A 14,267-nucleotide genomic window follows, 5' to 3' on the forward strand; every position below is an offset into this window, starting at 1 on the left:
GTTCAGACACCAATGGTTCAATTGTATTATCGTCACGTAAAAAGGGATTGAGCCAGTAGTGTGTTGTTGTCTCTTTCTGTTATCCTGGCGTGTAAAGCAGCAGGCTCAAAGAAGGGACTGTCTGTGAGCATGTTGTCTGTGGGATGTTGGGAAAGGGACAGATGAACAAAAGACTGACCAAAGTTTTACATCAGTGGTTTTCAAACCTGTCTTCAGGGACCCCCCCCCAGCCATTCAGTGTATTTGAACTATTTCAGAGCTACCTGATTCCAATCGTCAGCTAATCATCGACTGAGGTAATTGTGAAACATCTGATGGTCCCAGAGAAGAGGTTTGAAAACCACTGTCTTACATCAGCACGACGCCACCTGACGGAAGAGTGTGGAGACCGACAGGCCTCTCAGGCTTACACCTTTCAGGAGGTAATAGGGACTGACGGCCGAGTGTTGTGTTTGTGTGTGATTGTGGGACAACAGGCACAGGAAGGATGAGCTGGAGAGGCGCATGTCAGCCCTACAGGAGAGCAGACGGGAACTGATGGTCCAGCTCGAGGGACTGATGAGGCTACTCAAGGTAGGATGGTACTATGACTACAGAGTATTATACACTATCTGATACACTATGTCACTGTTTGTTGTTATTCTGACTTTCATATACTATCGCCGTAATATGTGTTAGTTGTATATCGGTATCAACATATGTCATTATTGCTTTTCATGTCATCGGGTATTCGTTAACATCAACAGTGAATTTGTTTTATATTTTATGCAACCATTTAGAATGCTGCATTGATTGTAGTTGACAGTAGTCTGCCTCAGGGTCCATTGGCTACCTTGAAAGGATCTTACAAGTATAAACCTGTCTGTTCTGTCCTGATATTAAAGCTTTTGACTCTTTGCCTTTGCCACCATCTGTCTGTCTGTCTGTCTGTCTTTCTTTCTTTCTTAATTTCTTTCTTTCTTTTTTCCTCTCCTGTCTCTCGCTCTCTCTCGTTATCTCCCTCTCACTTCTTTCCTCTCCCTCACTGGCTGATAGGATGAGGAGCAGAAGCAGGCAGTAAGTGTCTCCATATTTAGTTAACTATACATGAATACACTAATACAATGCAGAAGCAGACCCGCTCATTCAGCCACCATAGTATTACGTTTCATACTACTCTCCACACTTAATGCATGTGTTGATATGTCTCAGACAGATCGTCCTTATTTTGGTACATTTGACACAGTACATGTGTACAGTAAACCATACACTAGACTACCTTATTATACACTGGGTGATTTGAGCCCTGAATGCTGATTTGGCTGACAGCTGTGGTATATCAGACCGTATACCACAGGTATGACAAAACATGTATTATTACTGCTCTAATTATATTGATAACCAGTTTATAACAGCAATAACACACCTCAGGGGTTTGTGGTATATTGTCCATATACTACACCCCCTCGAGCCTTATTGATAAATTATAACATGGCATTGTTGAATGCTCGTTTCTGATTGGCTTGAAGGGCATTCTAGAACGTGCATTATTTCCCTATAACGCACGGTATATCAGCACGGTAGAATTCAACGGCTACAGTTAATTCTGTTCTATGTTTGAGCTGCTTTTCAAAGCAAAAGTCGTACTGAAAACATTATTAGCCTTGTTGAATTTCGATATTCATAATAGCAAGCTAGGACTGATGGTTCGGTTAGCTGAACTAGCAAGCCTGTTTGTTCGGTTACCAAGGCAACTACTGTAGCTATCTGGTAAACTTCCTAGCTAATTCAGTGGACGTTGAACACACTTTGACCTGTAAATGAACACATTTCTAGCAGCAAATGTGTTAAATGATAGTCATGGTATAAAAGAGATAATCAACTCGGGGGCTCTATGCGTTCTCTGGAAAATAAATACAACACTGTGGAAAGTTGGTTTCGCTGCATAGCCCCTTGTTGATTATCCCTTACACATTATAGTCTAATGTTACCTTGTTGGTCATTTCTATATGAGAGAGCATACATTCTAATCTACACTAAGTTAAAATAATGTCATATCTAGGTTATATGTCGCTTCATGAGATATATCAATTCTCGTCTGAGGTAAAGTCCTTTAGTGTGCTAGGTTATTTGGTGAGAACTCTGCCATGTATTCCTTTCTTTGCCAAACAAACGTCTGAGACCTGTTCCTTTCATCAAAGCTAACAACCTTCCCTCTAATGTGACTGCAGCCTGGCTAACCATCTGCTGCTTGGCTCTGAGCCATACAGTCCTGGACCAGGGCAGACTTGGGTTCAAAGTAAACAGTACTCGAAATCTTTCCAATACCTCTGTATTTGCTCAAGCCTGCCTGGAGTGCCAGTTGAGGCTGGGTTTGTAGTTTTGGGTCTATCCTATTTGTCAATTTTAAGCTAGGCAGGCTTAATCAAGCACAGATAAAGTATTAGAAATGATTCAAATAGTGTTTGAACCCAGGTCTGGCCAAGGGCCCTGCACCAACCCCCTCCTTACCCCCTCCCAACCCAGGGAAGGACACAGTGCCCCTTTCTCCAGGCAGCATAGAACCCAGGCGGCACATTACAGTCCCCTCTCTAGTCCCTGCAGACAGGCAGGCTCACACATGGTTCTCATTAGCTTTCAGAGCAGTAAAGGTGCTGTAATAGACTGGGTGTGTATGTTTAGATGTGTGTCGTTGGGGGTGTAGGTGTGCGTCATGTCGCGGGGGGTGTAGGTGTGCATGTGTCGTGTTTTCTTAGCAAAGCTAAAGTTACAAAAGTGGTGGTCTAGGCCTCCTCTAATCCTAACCCTCCCTATGGTGGTGTTGGTATGTTTCTATAGTATTTGGATCCTAACCCATGGTGGTGTTGGTATGTTTCTATAGTATTTGGATCCTAACCCATGGTGGTGTTGGTATGTTTCTATAGTATTTGGATCCTAACCCATGGTGGTGTTGGTATGTTTCTATAGTATTTGGATCCTAACCCATGGTGGTGTTGGTATGTTTCTATAGTATTTGGATCCTAATCCATGGTGGTGTTGGTTTGTTTCTATAGTATTTGGATCCTAACCCATGGTGGTGTTGGTATGTTTCTATAGTATTTGGATCCTAACCCATGGTGGTGTTGGTATGTTTCTATAGTATTTGGATCCTAACCCATGGTGGTGTTGGTATGTTTCTATAGTATTTGGATCCTAACCCATGGTGGTGTTGGTATGTTTCTATAGTATTTGGATCCTAATCCATGGTGGTGTTGGTATGTTTCTATAGTATTTGGATCCTAACCCATGGTGGTGTTGGTATGTTTCTATAGTATTTGGATCCTAACCCATGGTGGTGTTGGTATGTTTCTATAGTATTTGGATCCTAACCCATGGTGGTGTTGGTATGTTTCTATAGTATTTGGATCCTAACCCATGGTGGTGTTGGTATGTTTCTATAGTATTTGGATCCTAACCCATGGTGGTGTTGGTATGTTTCTATAGTATTTGGATCCTAACCCATGGTGGTGTTGGTATGTTTCTATAGTATTTGGATCCTAACCCATGGTGGTGTTGGTATGTTTCTATAGTATTTGGATCCTAATCCATGGTGGTGTTGGTATGTTTCTATAGTATTTGGATCCTAACCCATGGTGGTGTTGGTATGTTTCTATAGTATTTGGATCCTAACCCATGGTGGTGTTGGTATGTTTCTATAATATTTGGATCCTAACCCATGGTGGTGTTGGTATGTTTCTATTGTATTTGGATCCTAACCCATGGTGGTGTTGGTATGTTTCTATAGTATTTGGATCCTAACCCATGGTGGTGTTGGTATGTTTCTATAGTATTTGGATCCTAACCCATGGTGGTGTTGGTATGTTTCTATAGTATTTGGATCCTAACCCATGGTGGTGTTGGTATGTTTCTATAGTACTTGGATCCTAACCCATGGTGGTGTTGGTATGTTTCTATAGTATTTGGATCCTAACCCATGGTGGTGTTGGTATGTTTCTATAGTATTTGGATCCTAACCCATGGTGGTGTTGGTATGTTTCTATAGTATTTGGATCCTAACCCATGGTGGTGTTGGTATGTTTCTATAGTATTTGGATCCTAACCCATGGTGGTGTTGGTATGTTTCTATAGTATTTGGATCCTAACCCATGGTGATGTTGGTATGTTATGTTATCAGGCCCAGACAGGAGGCTCACCCCACTCTTCCCCCAGCCATGGGGCAGGCTGCTCCATGCCCATGCCAATCCGCTCCACCTCAGCTGGGTCCACCCCCACCCACACACCCCAGGACTGCCTTGCCGGGGTGGGGGGGGACGTGCTGGAGGCCTTCGCTCACGGTGAGTGCTGGACCTCCGCCTAGCAGTCAAAACTTGGCAAAACTGGTTGAAAGGACGTCAGGTTCTGCTTGAAAAGGCATTATGAAATCATTTCAACCCGTTTTTCCCGCTGGACTATGTCCTCCTTTAGATCCAATGTGGCCCAGTGCATGTCTATTGTTAGTTATCCATTCTTGCCTTGTTTGAGTCAAGGAGAACACAACACAACACCTGTGATTGAGCTGTGCCAAATTTGAGGATTTAAGGATGCATTTTTTTTTTTTTACCATGCTTCAAAAATAGCTAGCAACTAAATGCCATGTAAATCACTGCCTACTATCAGTGACTGTGTCCTCTGTCTTTCAGGTGTACCTAGAAATCTTCGTAATGATCTGTTGGTCGCTGCAGATTCAATCACAAACACCATGTCATCACTCGTCAAGGAACTCCACTCAGGTTAGTTGAAAGGCACGTGACTTCCTGGTTGCCCATGTTTGTTTTATAACTCTGGGACGGACGACATCATCTCTGAATTCTTTGGGTCTTTGTCATAAAGTAGATGATGCTGCAGAGGAAGAGGACAACAACATGAGGAACGGAGGCCTAAGGGACAGGGGTGAATAAGTCTTGGCTCAGTATTATGTTATTAACATTGCTTAGATCCTGTATCAAGCTGTTTGAGATTTTGAAATGTCATTTCTTTGAAACGTCAGTCTAGAATTCTAATTGTACTCCTCCATTCCAAAAGGAAGAAGGTCATTATTTGTGGAAATCGTATGTATTAGACTTTTATGTTACTGCAAATAACGAATCATTTCTCACTGTTTTCTAGCCGAGGCAGAATGAAAGGAGTGGGAAAAGTATGTATGAATATTCCGATAGCTGTGATATTGTCCGTGTAATATCATCACATAGTAACTCATTAGTAATTCATATTGTAATACAACAAATCTGCCAAGGACCTATGAACAAAACAGAGATCAGAGGAACTTTTTCAGTCCGACATAATCGTCGAAATCCAAACTTCCTCTGTGAATAGTTATCTTTATGGTTATTTTGTACCCCAGTCTAAAACCTATCCTTCTTCCCTGTCTGTCTGTGTGTCTTCAGGCACAGTGAGAGAAGTAAAGCATCGAGGGAGCAACAACCACTCCATCTATACCGGATGTCAGACTGGACATGACTGGAAAAGAAGAATCCAAATGAGAATCAGTCACAACAACCAAACCCTTCTATCAGGCATAAGCACGTAGAGTAATGCATGCTGTTATCAAACAGGATTTCACTATGTGAACTACTATCAAACATGTTTATTACACCTTGCTGCGGAAAAAAAGCAAGATGCTTCTATTAGCGAGTGTATATGTTGTTCTGTATAAAAACTTAAAGCTGTAATTATTATGTATTGATTGATTCCCCTCATCGTGACTGCAACGGTCAAAGGTCTAAGGAGTGGCTTGCTGTGCTTTCTCTCGACCTGTATTGTCAATAACAGACCATTCTGTGTGCATACCAAATGGCACCCTATTCCCTATATCGTGCAGTACTTTTGACCAGTGCCCTAAAGGCCCTGTTCAAAAGTAGTGTACTACATAAGGAATAGAGTGCCATTTGGAACGCTGTCTATCTATCTGTATATACTGTACACATTATACATGACCTTGGGAACACAGCACTGACCACGACCTGAAAGCAACCTATTTTCATGATGTTGCTATGATCCCTAGCCTTCATTGCTTTTGTATCATTAGAGACGGCTAGCTAGTATGTTTTCATTAGGGGTTTTGCATGAAGTTGCACTGTCCTGAGTCTGACTGGGTGTACTGTAGGTAGGTAGGTAGGTAGGTAGGTAGGTAGGTAGGTAGGTACCATGTTATGCCAGCTCTTTGTGGGTTTATCAGTGTTTCTCAACCTGTGGTCCGCAGGCCAGCACTGGTCCCAATGATGTTGCTGATCGGTCCCTCAGATAGTGAGCTGAAACTGATTTAGTCAGTTCTCAAGTGCCAGTTTTAATCTAAGTGGTCTTCATTGGAGGAAGGGCCGTAGCTGGTCCTTGCAGTTCCCTGGTACAAAAAAGTTAGAGAAACGCTTGGTTCTAATGACTGCTAGGATCTGTAGTCCTGTATATTGTCATTCCTCTGAATTCACATCGGCCGTTCCCCAAATGGCACCCTATTCCCTATATAGTACACTACATTTGACCAAGGCCTATAGGGCTCTGGTCAAAAGTAGTACACTATATAGGGAATAGGGTGTCATTTAGGACAGCCTGAGTCACATACTGCTGCTACTGCGTGCTCACTCTATGTCGTGAGACACCCTTGCAAAAATATGAGGGCTGTTTGTTTGTTTGGTTAAAGGGAGCCTAGTATGGGGGCTGTTGTTGTCAATGCTAAATGTTTAATTTCATCAGGGAATCGTCCCTTTGTTAGAAACAGATTTATTATTCTCCTCGTTTTGTCTCTATAAAAAATTAACTAAGCGAGAGAAGCTAGTAAATGCATCTTAAAGAGCATTAAAACTGCATGGTTCTTCGTCCCTAATCCACTAACTAGTCACTCAGTAGTAACAGTATTTATTGTCCACGTAAAGAGACGGAGAGCACCTCAGGACGTTAGTTTAAATGAATATTATTACATTGTGTGCTCTTTCGTTCAAATATGTTGAGTTACAACATATCCACCTATACACCTGTACATAGGTGAGGACAGGCGGTACAGAAATCAGAGTTATGCACAGATAAGAGTTGCTTTGATAGCTTTATTTAGTTAAAAGAAATGAGGACTGGAACATGTTTATGTGAGAGTTAATAGATAGGTGCTCAGGGACTGTAGAGGTAGATGGAATGTGGTGGTGGCTGCCTGTGTCCCAAATGGCACCCCATTCCCTACATAGTGCACTACTTTTGACCAGGGCTAATAGGCCCTGGTCAAAAGTAGTGCACTATATAGGGAATAGGATGCCATTTGGGATGCATAATCTGTGCTGTTAACGATTATGAGTCAGTAGCCTAGGCCCTAATGGGTTCCAGACCTGTGTCTGTAGGGGTCAGAGGTCAGTGACTGATCATAAAAGAGCCTGAAGGGAGCAGACAGCAAACCTGTGTCTCAATAATCTGACTTTCTCCAAAAAGGTGCACTCAAGCACTCTTCCCCACACATTCAAAAGCATTGAATTGGTGTGAGCATAGACTAAAGTAGAATTTCCACCATATGTATTCTATAGGTTCATTCCTTTTAAATAAACTGAGTGTACAAAACATTAGGGACACCTTCCTAACATTGAGTCGCCCCCCCATTCCCCCCCCCACCCCCACCCCACCTTTCGCCCTCAGAACAGCCTCAATTTGTCAGGGCATGGACACTACAAGGTGTCGAAAGCATTCCACAGGGATGCAGGCCCATGTTGTGTCAATTTGGCTGGAAGTCCTTGGTGGTGGACCATTCTTGATACAAATGGGAAACTGTTGAGCGTGAAAACCCCCAGCAGCGATGCGGTTCTTGACACACTCAAACCAGTGTGCCTAGCGTGTAACAGATGTTAATCATACTCTCCTTGCGTTGTGTTTTGTCCAAATAAATCACCCCAGCCAGTGGTCCCAGTTGAGCATTATTTATTATCTGTTGTTAAATAGGAAACAGGACGTTAGTTGTGCAGGGCTTAATGATGTTGATTGCTGTCGATGGTAAAATCCCTTGCATTACATTTTCATACTGGGCATTAACAAAATACAATACAAAATATAACGTGTAAATACCTGTGGTTAAATAGGAAATGGCATGCTAGTTGTGTAGGACTTAATGATGTTGATGGCTGTCGATGGTTAAATCTGTAGCATGAAAACAACTGTGTTAGCAGTGAGTTTATGTGACCATTACATCGGTGCGTGCTAGCTAATACAGCAATCATATACCAAAGCACATCCCGGAAAGCCCCCCATCCCTAACAGGTACCATATTCCCACTCATGTAACAATCAGAAATGTACAGCAAACTTGTACACATTGTAAAATATAAATAGAATACAGTATTCAGAACGTGACCTACCCCTTACATCACATTTTCATACTGGGGAGACCTGACGTTCGCGATCTCCCCCTCATCTGCAAGCGGGGCCAATAACAACATTGTCATCAGAACTGAACCAACCAATAAGAATGCTTGAACATTAAATACACATTTCTTTAGAGGCAAGTGGAACCATAACCAACTCTGTTACACCTGGCACCTACTACCATACCCCATTCAAAGGCACTTAAATATTTTGTCTTGCCCATTCACCATCTGAATGGCACATATACACAATCCATGTATCAGTTGTCTCATAGGCTTAAAAAACATTATTTTAACTTGTCCCCTCCCCTTCATCTACACCGGTTGAAGTGGATTTAACAGGTGACATTAATAAGGGATCGTAGCTTTCACCTGGATTCACCTGGTCAGTCTTATGTCATGGAAAGAGAAGGTGTTCCTAAGGTTTTGTGCACTCGGTGTATATGAAGGGCGGTGAACATAGAAAAATAGGAGGCTATTGCTGAAGTGCTAAGTTTGACTGAGCATGTTGTTTTTGTGAATTATTGTCTGATTTGGCAATAGAAAAGCTATATAGTAGCTACAGGTTTAGAGACAGAGGTGGACTGCAAAAGGATACCGACTTACTTGAATCAGGAGAATATTAGGTCCAATAAAACACACATCTTCTGGTTGATGGAACTTTCTGTTGTTCAGGAGTTCCATGTGTCTCCGAAAACAAATCACCGACATGAATAACTTCATAACAAATGTTAGGCTTAGCAATCTGAAACAATAAACGACCAGACAGCGAAGAGTAGGGTTTGGTCCAGTTTGGTTTGTCATGATATAACATGATAATAACATATGAATGATAATAATTGGACCAGAATGGTAATAATTCAATGATATGGTTCCAAACACTGGTTAAGCAATGACCTGTACTGAATTTGTACTGAATTTGTACTTGAGAACTACATTTTGCATTGATATGATGTGTATAGTACAGACAGCCTATCCTAGAAGCTAGGTTCAAGGTCTTACCAACCTATTACACTGTGTCGAGAAATAGAAGAACAAATGAGTTTCTCCTTTGTATCCGTTGTTCTAAATGTGATGTTTTTATTTGGTTATTTATTTGACATGATGTTATCATTCTGGGTGTTATTCTAGTTTGCTTGTGGAATTTAATCATTGATAATGATTTATCGAAACACATCTCATTCAAGTGATCACTTGTCTTGCACATCAGTTAGTTGCCTAAATGATTAAGAAGAGGTTATTATATGAAACGGTGACCAATATACTGTAAAGTACAGCACAACATTGTAAAATACAAACATAGAAGTTGTAACTAATACAGATTAAGTCTTATACACTGAGGGTTTGACATTTTGTTTCTTCTACACAACAATGTATAGTCAAGATCTAAAGGAAAATTGAAGTACTGAGATAGAACCTTTGGAAAATGTATAATTGTATTCCCTCTTCACTCCGGTCCCAGATAGGAATGCAGTGTTATGATTTGAGTTTGTGCCTAGATGTTCTGTATAAAGTACTGTATAAAGTACAACCCATTCATGCAGATAAAAGAATATCAGTCAGCCTTTTAAGTAGGAGTTTTAGTCTCAGTCTGTGACCATGTGGAAAAAGTTTATTTATGTATTGTTGTTCAGGAGGGAAAGTAGTACACTTTTTTGTTCAGCCTTTACATTTGTGCCAAAATGTTTGCAGACTTTGTGTGTCATCATACAGATATATCTACATTCTATATGTTGTTGTTGTTGATGTCCAAATTTTGTCATGATATAATCGAGACCGCCCACATTTACATGGTCTTCCTTAATTAAAATGTAGAATCATTACAAGTTCTAGAGCGATCAACAGTTCTAGAACCACCAACCGTTCTAGAGCTACCAACCGTTCTAGAGCTACCCACCATTCCTGAGCTACCAAGAGTTCTTAAGCTACCAAGAGTTCTAGAATGATCTCCTTCTAGCCAACAGAGGCAATAGAAAGGTACATACAGCACTTTGTGATCATGTTTTTTTTTGCATAGAGAAAATGTGCAAGATGATGAACCACAAGCTTCCCTAAATGTTATTTATCTATCTCTGTGTTATGTACTGTTATGCTTCTGGTATACATTTGTTTCTCATGTTAATTTTTAAAACATGGTTTTATGTCACATGACCACTGTCTTTTGTAAATAAAATGAATAAATTGTGAAATATATTAAAAGATTTAAACGCTTAATATGCTTTGTAATGGGATGCCTTTTTGCAGAACTGTATTTACTGGTTGTTAGCATTTGCCCTATGTACTACACTGTCTATGTGGCCTTGAAAAAAATATGACTGTCATAACCTTAGCACAGTTTCAGTATACATAGTTTGCTGTTTTTCAAGTAATTGAGTGGTTGTTGAAAGCCCCAAAATTCTTCCTGGGGGAAAAAACTCCCTCCTATCTGATGAGATTACCATTGGTCCCAGGGAGTAATATCCTCTAAGACGTCCAATGATAAACAATATCGCCTGATGTTTAATGTGCAGAAGAACTGTAATCATAACAGACAAAGAAGACATCAGACCAGACCACACAGAGAGAGAAAACAAGACAGAGGTCAACTAGATAATTGGATGTCTGTAGAGGAGTGCTATGTTTCAGGTAAGGTGTGTACGCACGTGCATGTATGCATTCGCAGGAGTGTTTGTGTGCTTGTGTGTTGTATGTGCATATGTGTCTGTCTAGCTGTGCAAGGCGGTCAGTGAGAGCAGCCCCAGCTCCTGTTCTCCTCTCCCTCTGCTGTGGGTTGTGTCATCATTCTGCTGTCCTTGACTGAACCAGTCCATGAGAATTAGAGAAAGTCAGTCGACTCTACAGACGTGCGGTGTGATGAGAGGAGCTCCTGGCTCCAGCCATGCTTCTAGCTCACTGAACCACATCCACCTGCTGTCTGTCTGTCTGTCTGTCTGTCTGTCTGTCTGTCTGTCTGTCTGTCTGTCTGTGCCCCCCCTCTCTCCGTCTCTCCCTCCCTCCTCCCTCCTAAAGAGCTGTCTGCTCCTCCCCTGGGTTTTGTTATGTTTGTGCATGTAAGAGCCTCAGCCACTATACTATGTGTCTGACACTGACATAGCCTACTGACATCCTTCTGAAGCAACAGACAGAACATACAGTATGTCCCCGTCTAGTGGGCATGTATGGAAATAATGTATGATAAGTATGAAGAATTTGAATTACTATCACTATATTTGTTTAATCAATCCACTAAACAGGTAATTTAGGTCAAATCACTCTTGACAAAATGAAGACTGTCTTTAATGGGTTTTATTTATTGGGATATTGGTCTTCAATATTTGGCACAGATTTTGAAACAATGTAAGCATATATTTTATAAGAATATAAGCATAATGGCTAGCAGCAGCCGTTACCCCACTACCTTTAGGACCTGGTGGAGACACGATCAGTCCGTTGGCCCCTGCAGTGTGAGCGGAGCATCTGGCGAAGTGCTGGCCGGCTGGGGAGGTGGAGGACGGGGAGAGAAGAAGGAGTATCCGGGAGCAAGAGAAAACAAAAAGGGTCAGGCCTGGGACTTGGCAAAACGGGTAATGAACACCGTGACATAGCCCGTTATCACCAAACCCTCTGTAGGGGTAGCCTAACCTTTATCGGAACAGACACAGTCATGAGAGCCCTGAGAACGGAAGGCAGATTGGCTGCACTCGATTGTACTGGTGAAGGGAAACGGATAGCCGTTGTGTGCTTTTGCAGATGTGGAGACTGACGATTAGACATTGTGATATGCACTTGAACTTGATGACGGCGTATTTGTAGACACAGAACGGCGATTGTTGCTACATAATACCGGCCCGTCTGAACGTAACGGGGTTTTTTATCCTTCAAATGGTTGTGGCCTATGAACGGGATAGGCTACAGTACACCGGTTTACAGATTCTGATTTCCCCTGCAAATACGTGTAAAACTTTGTAATTTAGCCTTCAAGAGTGACAAATGCAGGTGACCGCCAACCATGTGTGCATTGATAAAGTATTTAATTCAATCATAATTGTCATAGTGTATCAGATTTGTGTTTTGTGCTGACAATGGAACAGTAGGCCGTAACACTGAATCCACACTCATGTTGTATATTTAAAAAGTAACACGTTTTAGAGATGCAATGTCACTTTCCGCAAAATGTTGGTCTGATCACGAAAAAAATCGAAACGTGCATTTACACTTTAACAATACTGATACATTTATCAATATGTTAAAATGTCTATTAACTATCATTCCAATCTGTTCTAAATGTTTCAATTCACGCTACATTTGTGCCAATGTGTCAGAAAGTCTGCCTGTGTGTGCGCTTGGGTGAAAGTGTATCTTGAGCACTTTAACGCCGGCAGTTATCGGTAGTGTAGGACCAGCTAGTTAAAATGGGGGCAATGACCAAAACACCAAGGACGTTTAGCCTATAACAAGACTAGGTCTATATCACAAGCCTTCTGGAAAAATGACTGAAAAGTGTTACTTTTACAATCAACATTGACACTGTAAATATAGGATCGAAAGTGCACATTTTAGGCTTTTGATCTCAGTTAGGTAAAGAGGTAGTAGGCTATAGTGGGCTGGTCTAGGCCTTGCCTGCAGCCTGTGCAAAGCACTAAGTCTAGTTTGAAAAGACGGGCTATAATGAAAATCTAATATGCATATAGACTGTAATATGCATATTGCACGCGTTATATTGTGTGTAAGAGAAAATGGAGAGAAACAGGAGAAACTAGAGCGAACTTGACACTTCTCAGCATCCTTAAAATGTAACTTTTAACATTTAACTTGTTAGGTCATAACTGTAGTAGACTAAATGTAAAGACGTGGATAATTTGTCCCTAACAGGCCCTACTGTTGCCTAATCAGATCACTGCAATTAGTAGGGAGACTGTTATTGATTGAATCCATTGTGTAGGCTAGAATAATGTTCAACTTAATACAAAAACGAAAGGCATAATAATAAAGTTACAATATTATAATAATAAATACTTATGTATTGCCAGTTTTTCAGCATGAATGATTCAATTTGTTGTTCTTCATATTGCAGGGGAGGATCATCGATCACCATTTTTTTTTGTTCCATTTATTTTATTTATCCAATTTTGAAGCTTCTTCTGATTTCCGTTAAGAATATCATCCATACGATTTGCACCCTTGGCGATGCCGTCCAACACTGTTGCCACCACCAACACCGCTGCATTCAAACACTCTGACCACACCTGTGATGAACCTGGGAACAGAATGGTAAGAAACAAACAGCTGTGTAATGCAAAACTACTGTCATTAAAGCACTATAACATGCTATTGCGTTATGACAGTGTGTATTACAAATGCATTATAACATGTCATCAGAGATCAGACGTCTTATCATGGATTTTTTGTTGTTGCATCATTAACCTGAACCACTGTGTAATTGATTTTATTCATTTATTGGGGAAAATAAATGTAATACAACCCAGGGGATAACACGTTAAAGCAATTCTCTTGCTTCCACCACGGTCCCAGATGGAATACATGTCATTTCCAGATTATTTCCACTTCATTTCCATACGAGAATAGACATACCACAAAATACACCCAGCATATTTTGCCATTGTTGGTAAAGTTTCATATAGTTCAATGAATCTATACGCTGCACAGTTGTACTACGCACATCATAAAAAATCATGCTGGATCACTGTAAGTTAGCCACCCACGATCTCTCGTCAACAGAATATGTAACATAAATGGCATCTGACCAAATGACTCAAGATTTTAGTTCTGGGTTAACTGTGATTAACCACCCATTACCCACATGAACAACTGAGGATGTGAAAGGGCTTGATAAATACATTTGATCGATAGCCCCTCCACCCATTTTTGTGGTTTATATAACTGGACTCAATCCATCAGTGTAGGTCATGCTTTATTGACAAAT

General features: G+C 41.0%; 2 protein-coding genes across 20 annotated transcripts in view; both read left to right on the forward strand.

Moving 5' to 3' along the window:
• Positions 1–10,558, forward strand: part of dtnbb (dystrobrevin, beta b) — a 59,709-nt gene extending 49,151 nt beyond the window's left edge. For 9 of the 16 annotated variants that reach the window (XM_082974626.1, XM_082974625.1, XM_014197662.3 and 6 more), the window contains 7 exons: positions 477–573; positions 1,036–1,056; positions 4,154–4,313; positions 4,659–4,748; positions 4,849–4,908; positions 5,125–5,152; positions 5,403–10,558. In XM_082974626.1, the coding sequence (XP_082830752.1) occupies positions 477–573; positions 1,036–1,056; positions 4,154–4,313; positions 4,659–4,748; positions 4,849–4,908; positions 5,125–5,138 (442 nt within the window). In that variant the 3' untranslated portion in view covers positions 5,139–5,152; positions 5,403–10,558. Of the gene's footprint in view, positions 1–476; positions 574–1,035; positions 1,057–4,153; positions 4,314–4,658; positions 4,754–4,848; positions 4,909–5,124; positions 5,153–5,402 lie in introns of those variants that run through there. The other 7 variants (XM_014197706.3, XM_014197725.3, XM_014197735.3 and 4 more) reach the window with 4 other exon arrangements.
• Positions 10,559–11,760: 1,202 nt separating this feature from the next.
• LOC106603656 (DNA (cytosine-5)-methyltransferase 3A) overlaps positions 11,761–14,267 on the forward strand; it is a 77,756-nt gene continuing 75,249 nt past the window's right edge. For all 4 annotated transcript variants that reach the window (XM_014197582.3, XM_014197592.3, XM_014197601.3 and 1 more), the window contains exons 1-2: positions 11,761–11,907; positions 13,398–13,594. In XM_014197582.3, the coding sequence (XP_014053057.2) occupies positions 13,511–13,594 (84 nt within the window). In that variant the 5' untranslated portion in view covers positions 11,761–11,907; positions 13,398–13,510. The remainder of the gene's footprint in view (positions 11,908–13,397; positions 13,595–14,267) is intronic.

The sequence above is a fragment of the Salmo salar genome, chromosome 01 (genome assembly GCF_965601325.2).
Source record: "Salmo salar chromosome 01, fSalSal1, whole genome shotgun sequence".
NCBI lineage: Eukaryota > Metazoa > Chordata > Actinopteri > Salmoniformes > Salmonidae > Salmo > Salmo salar.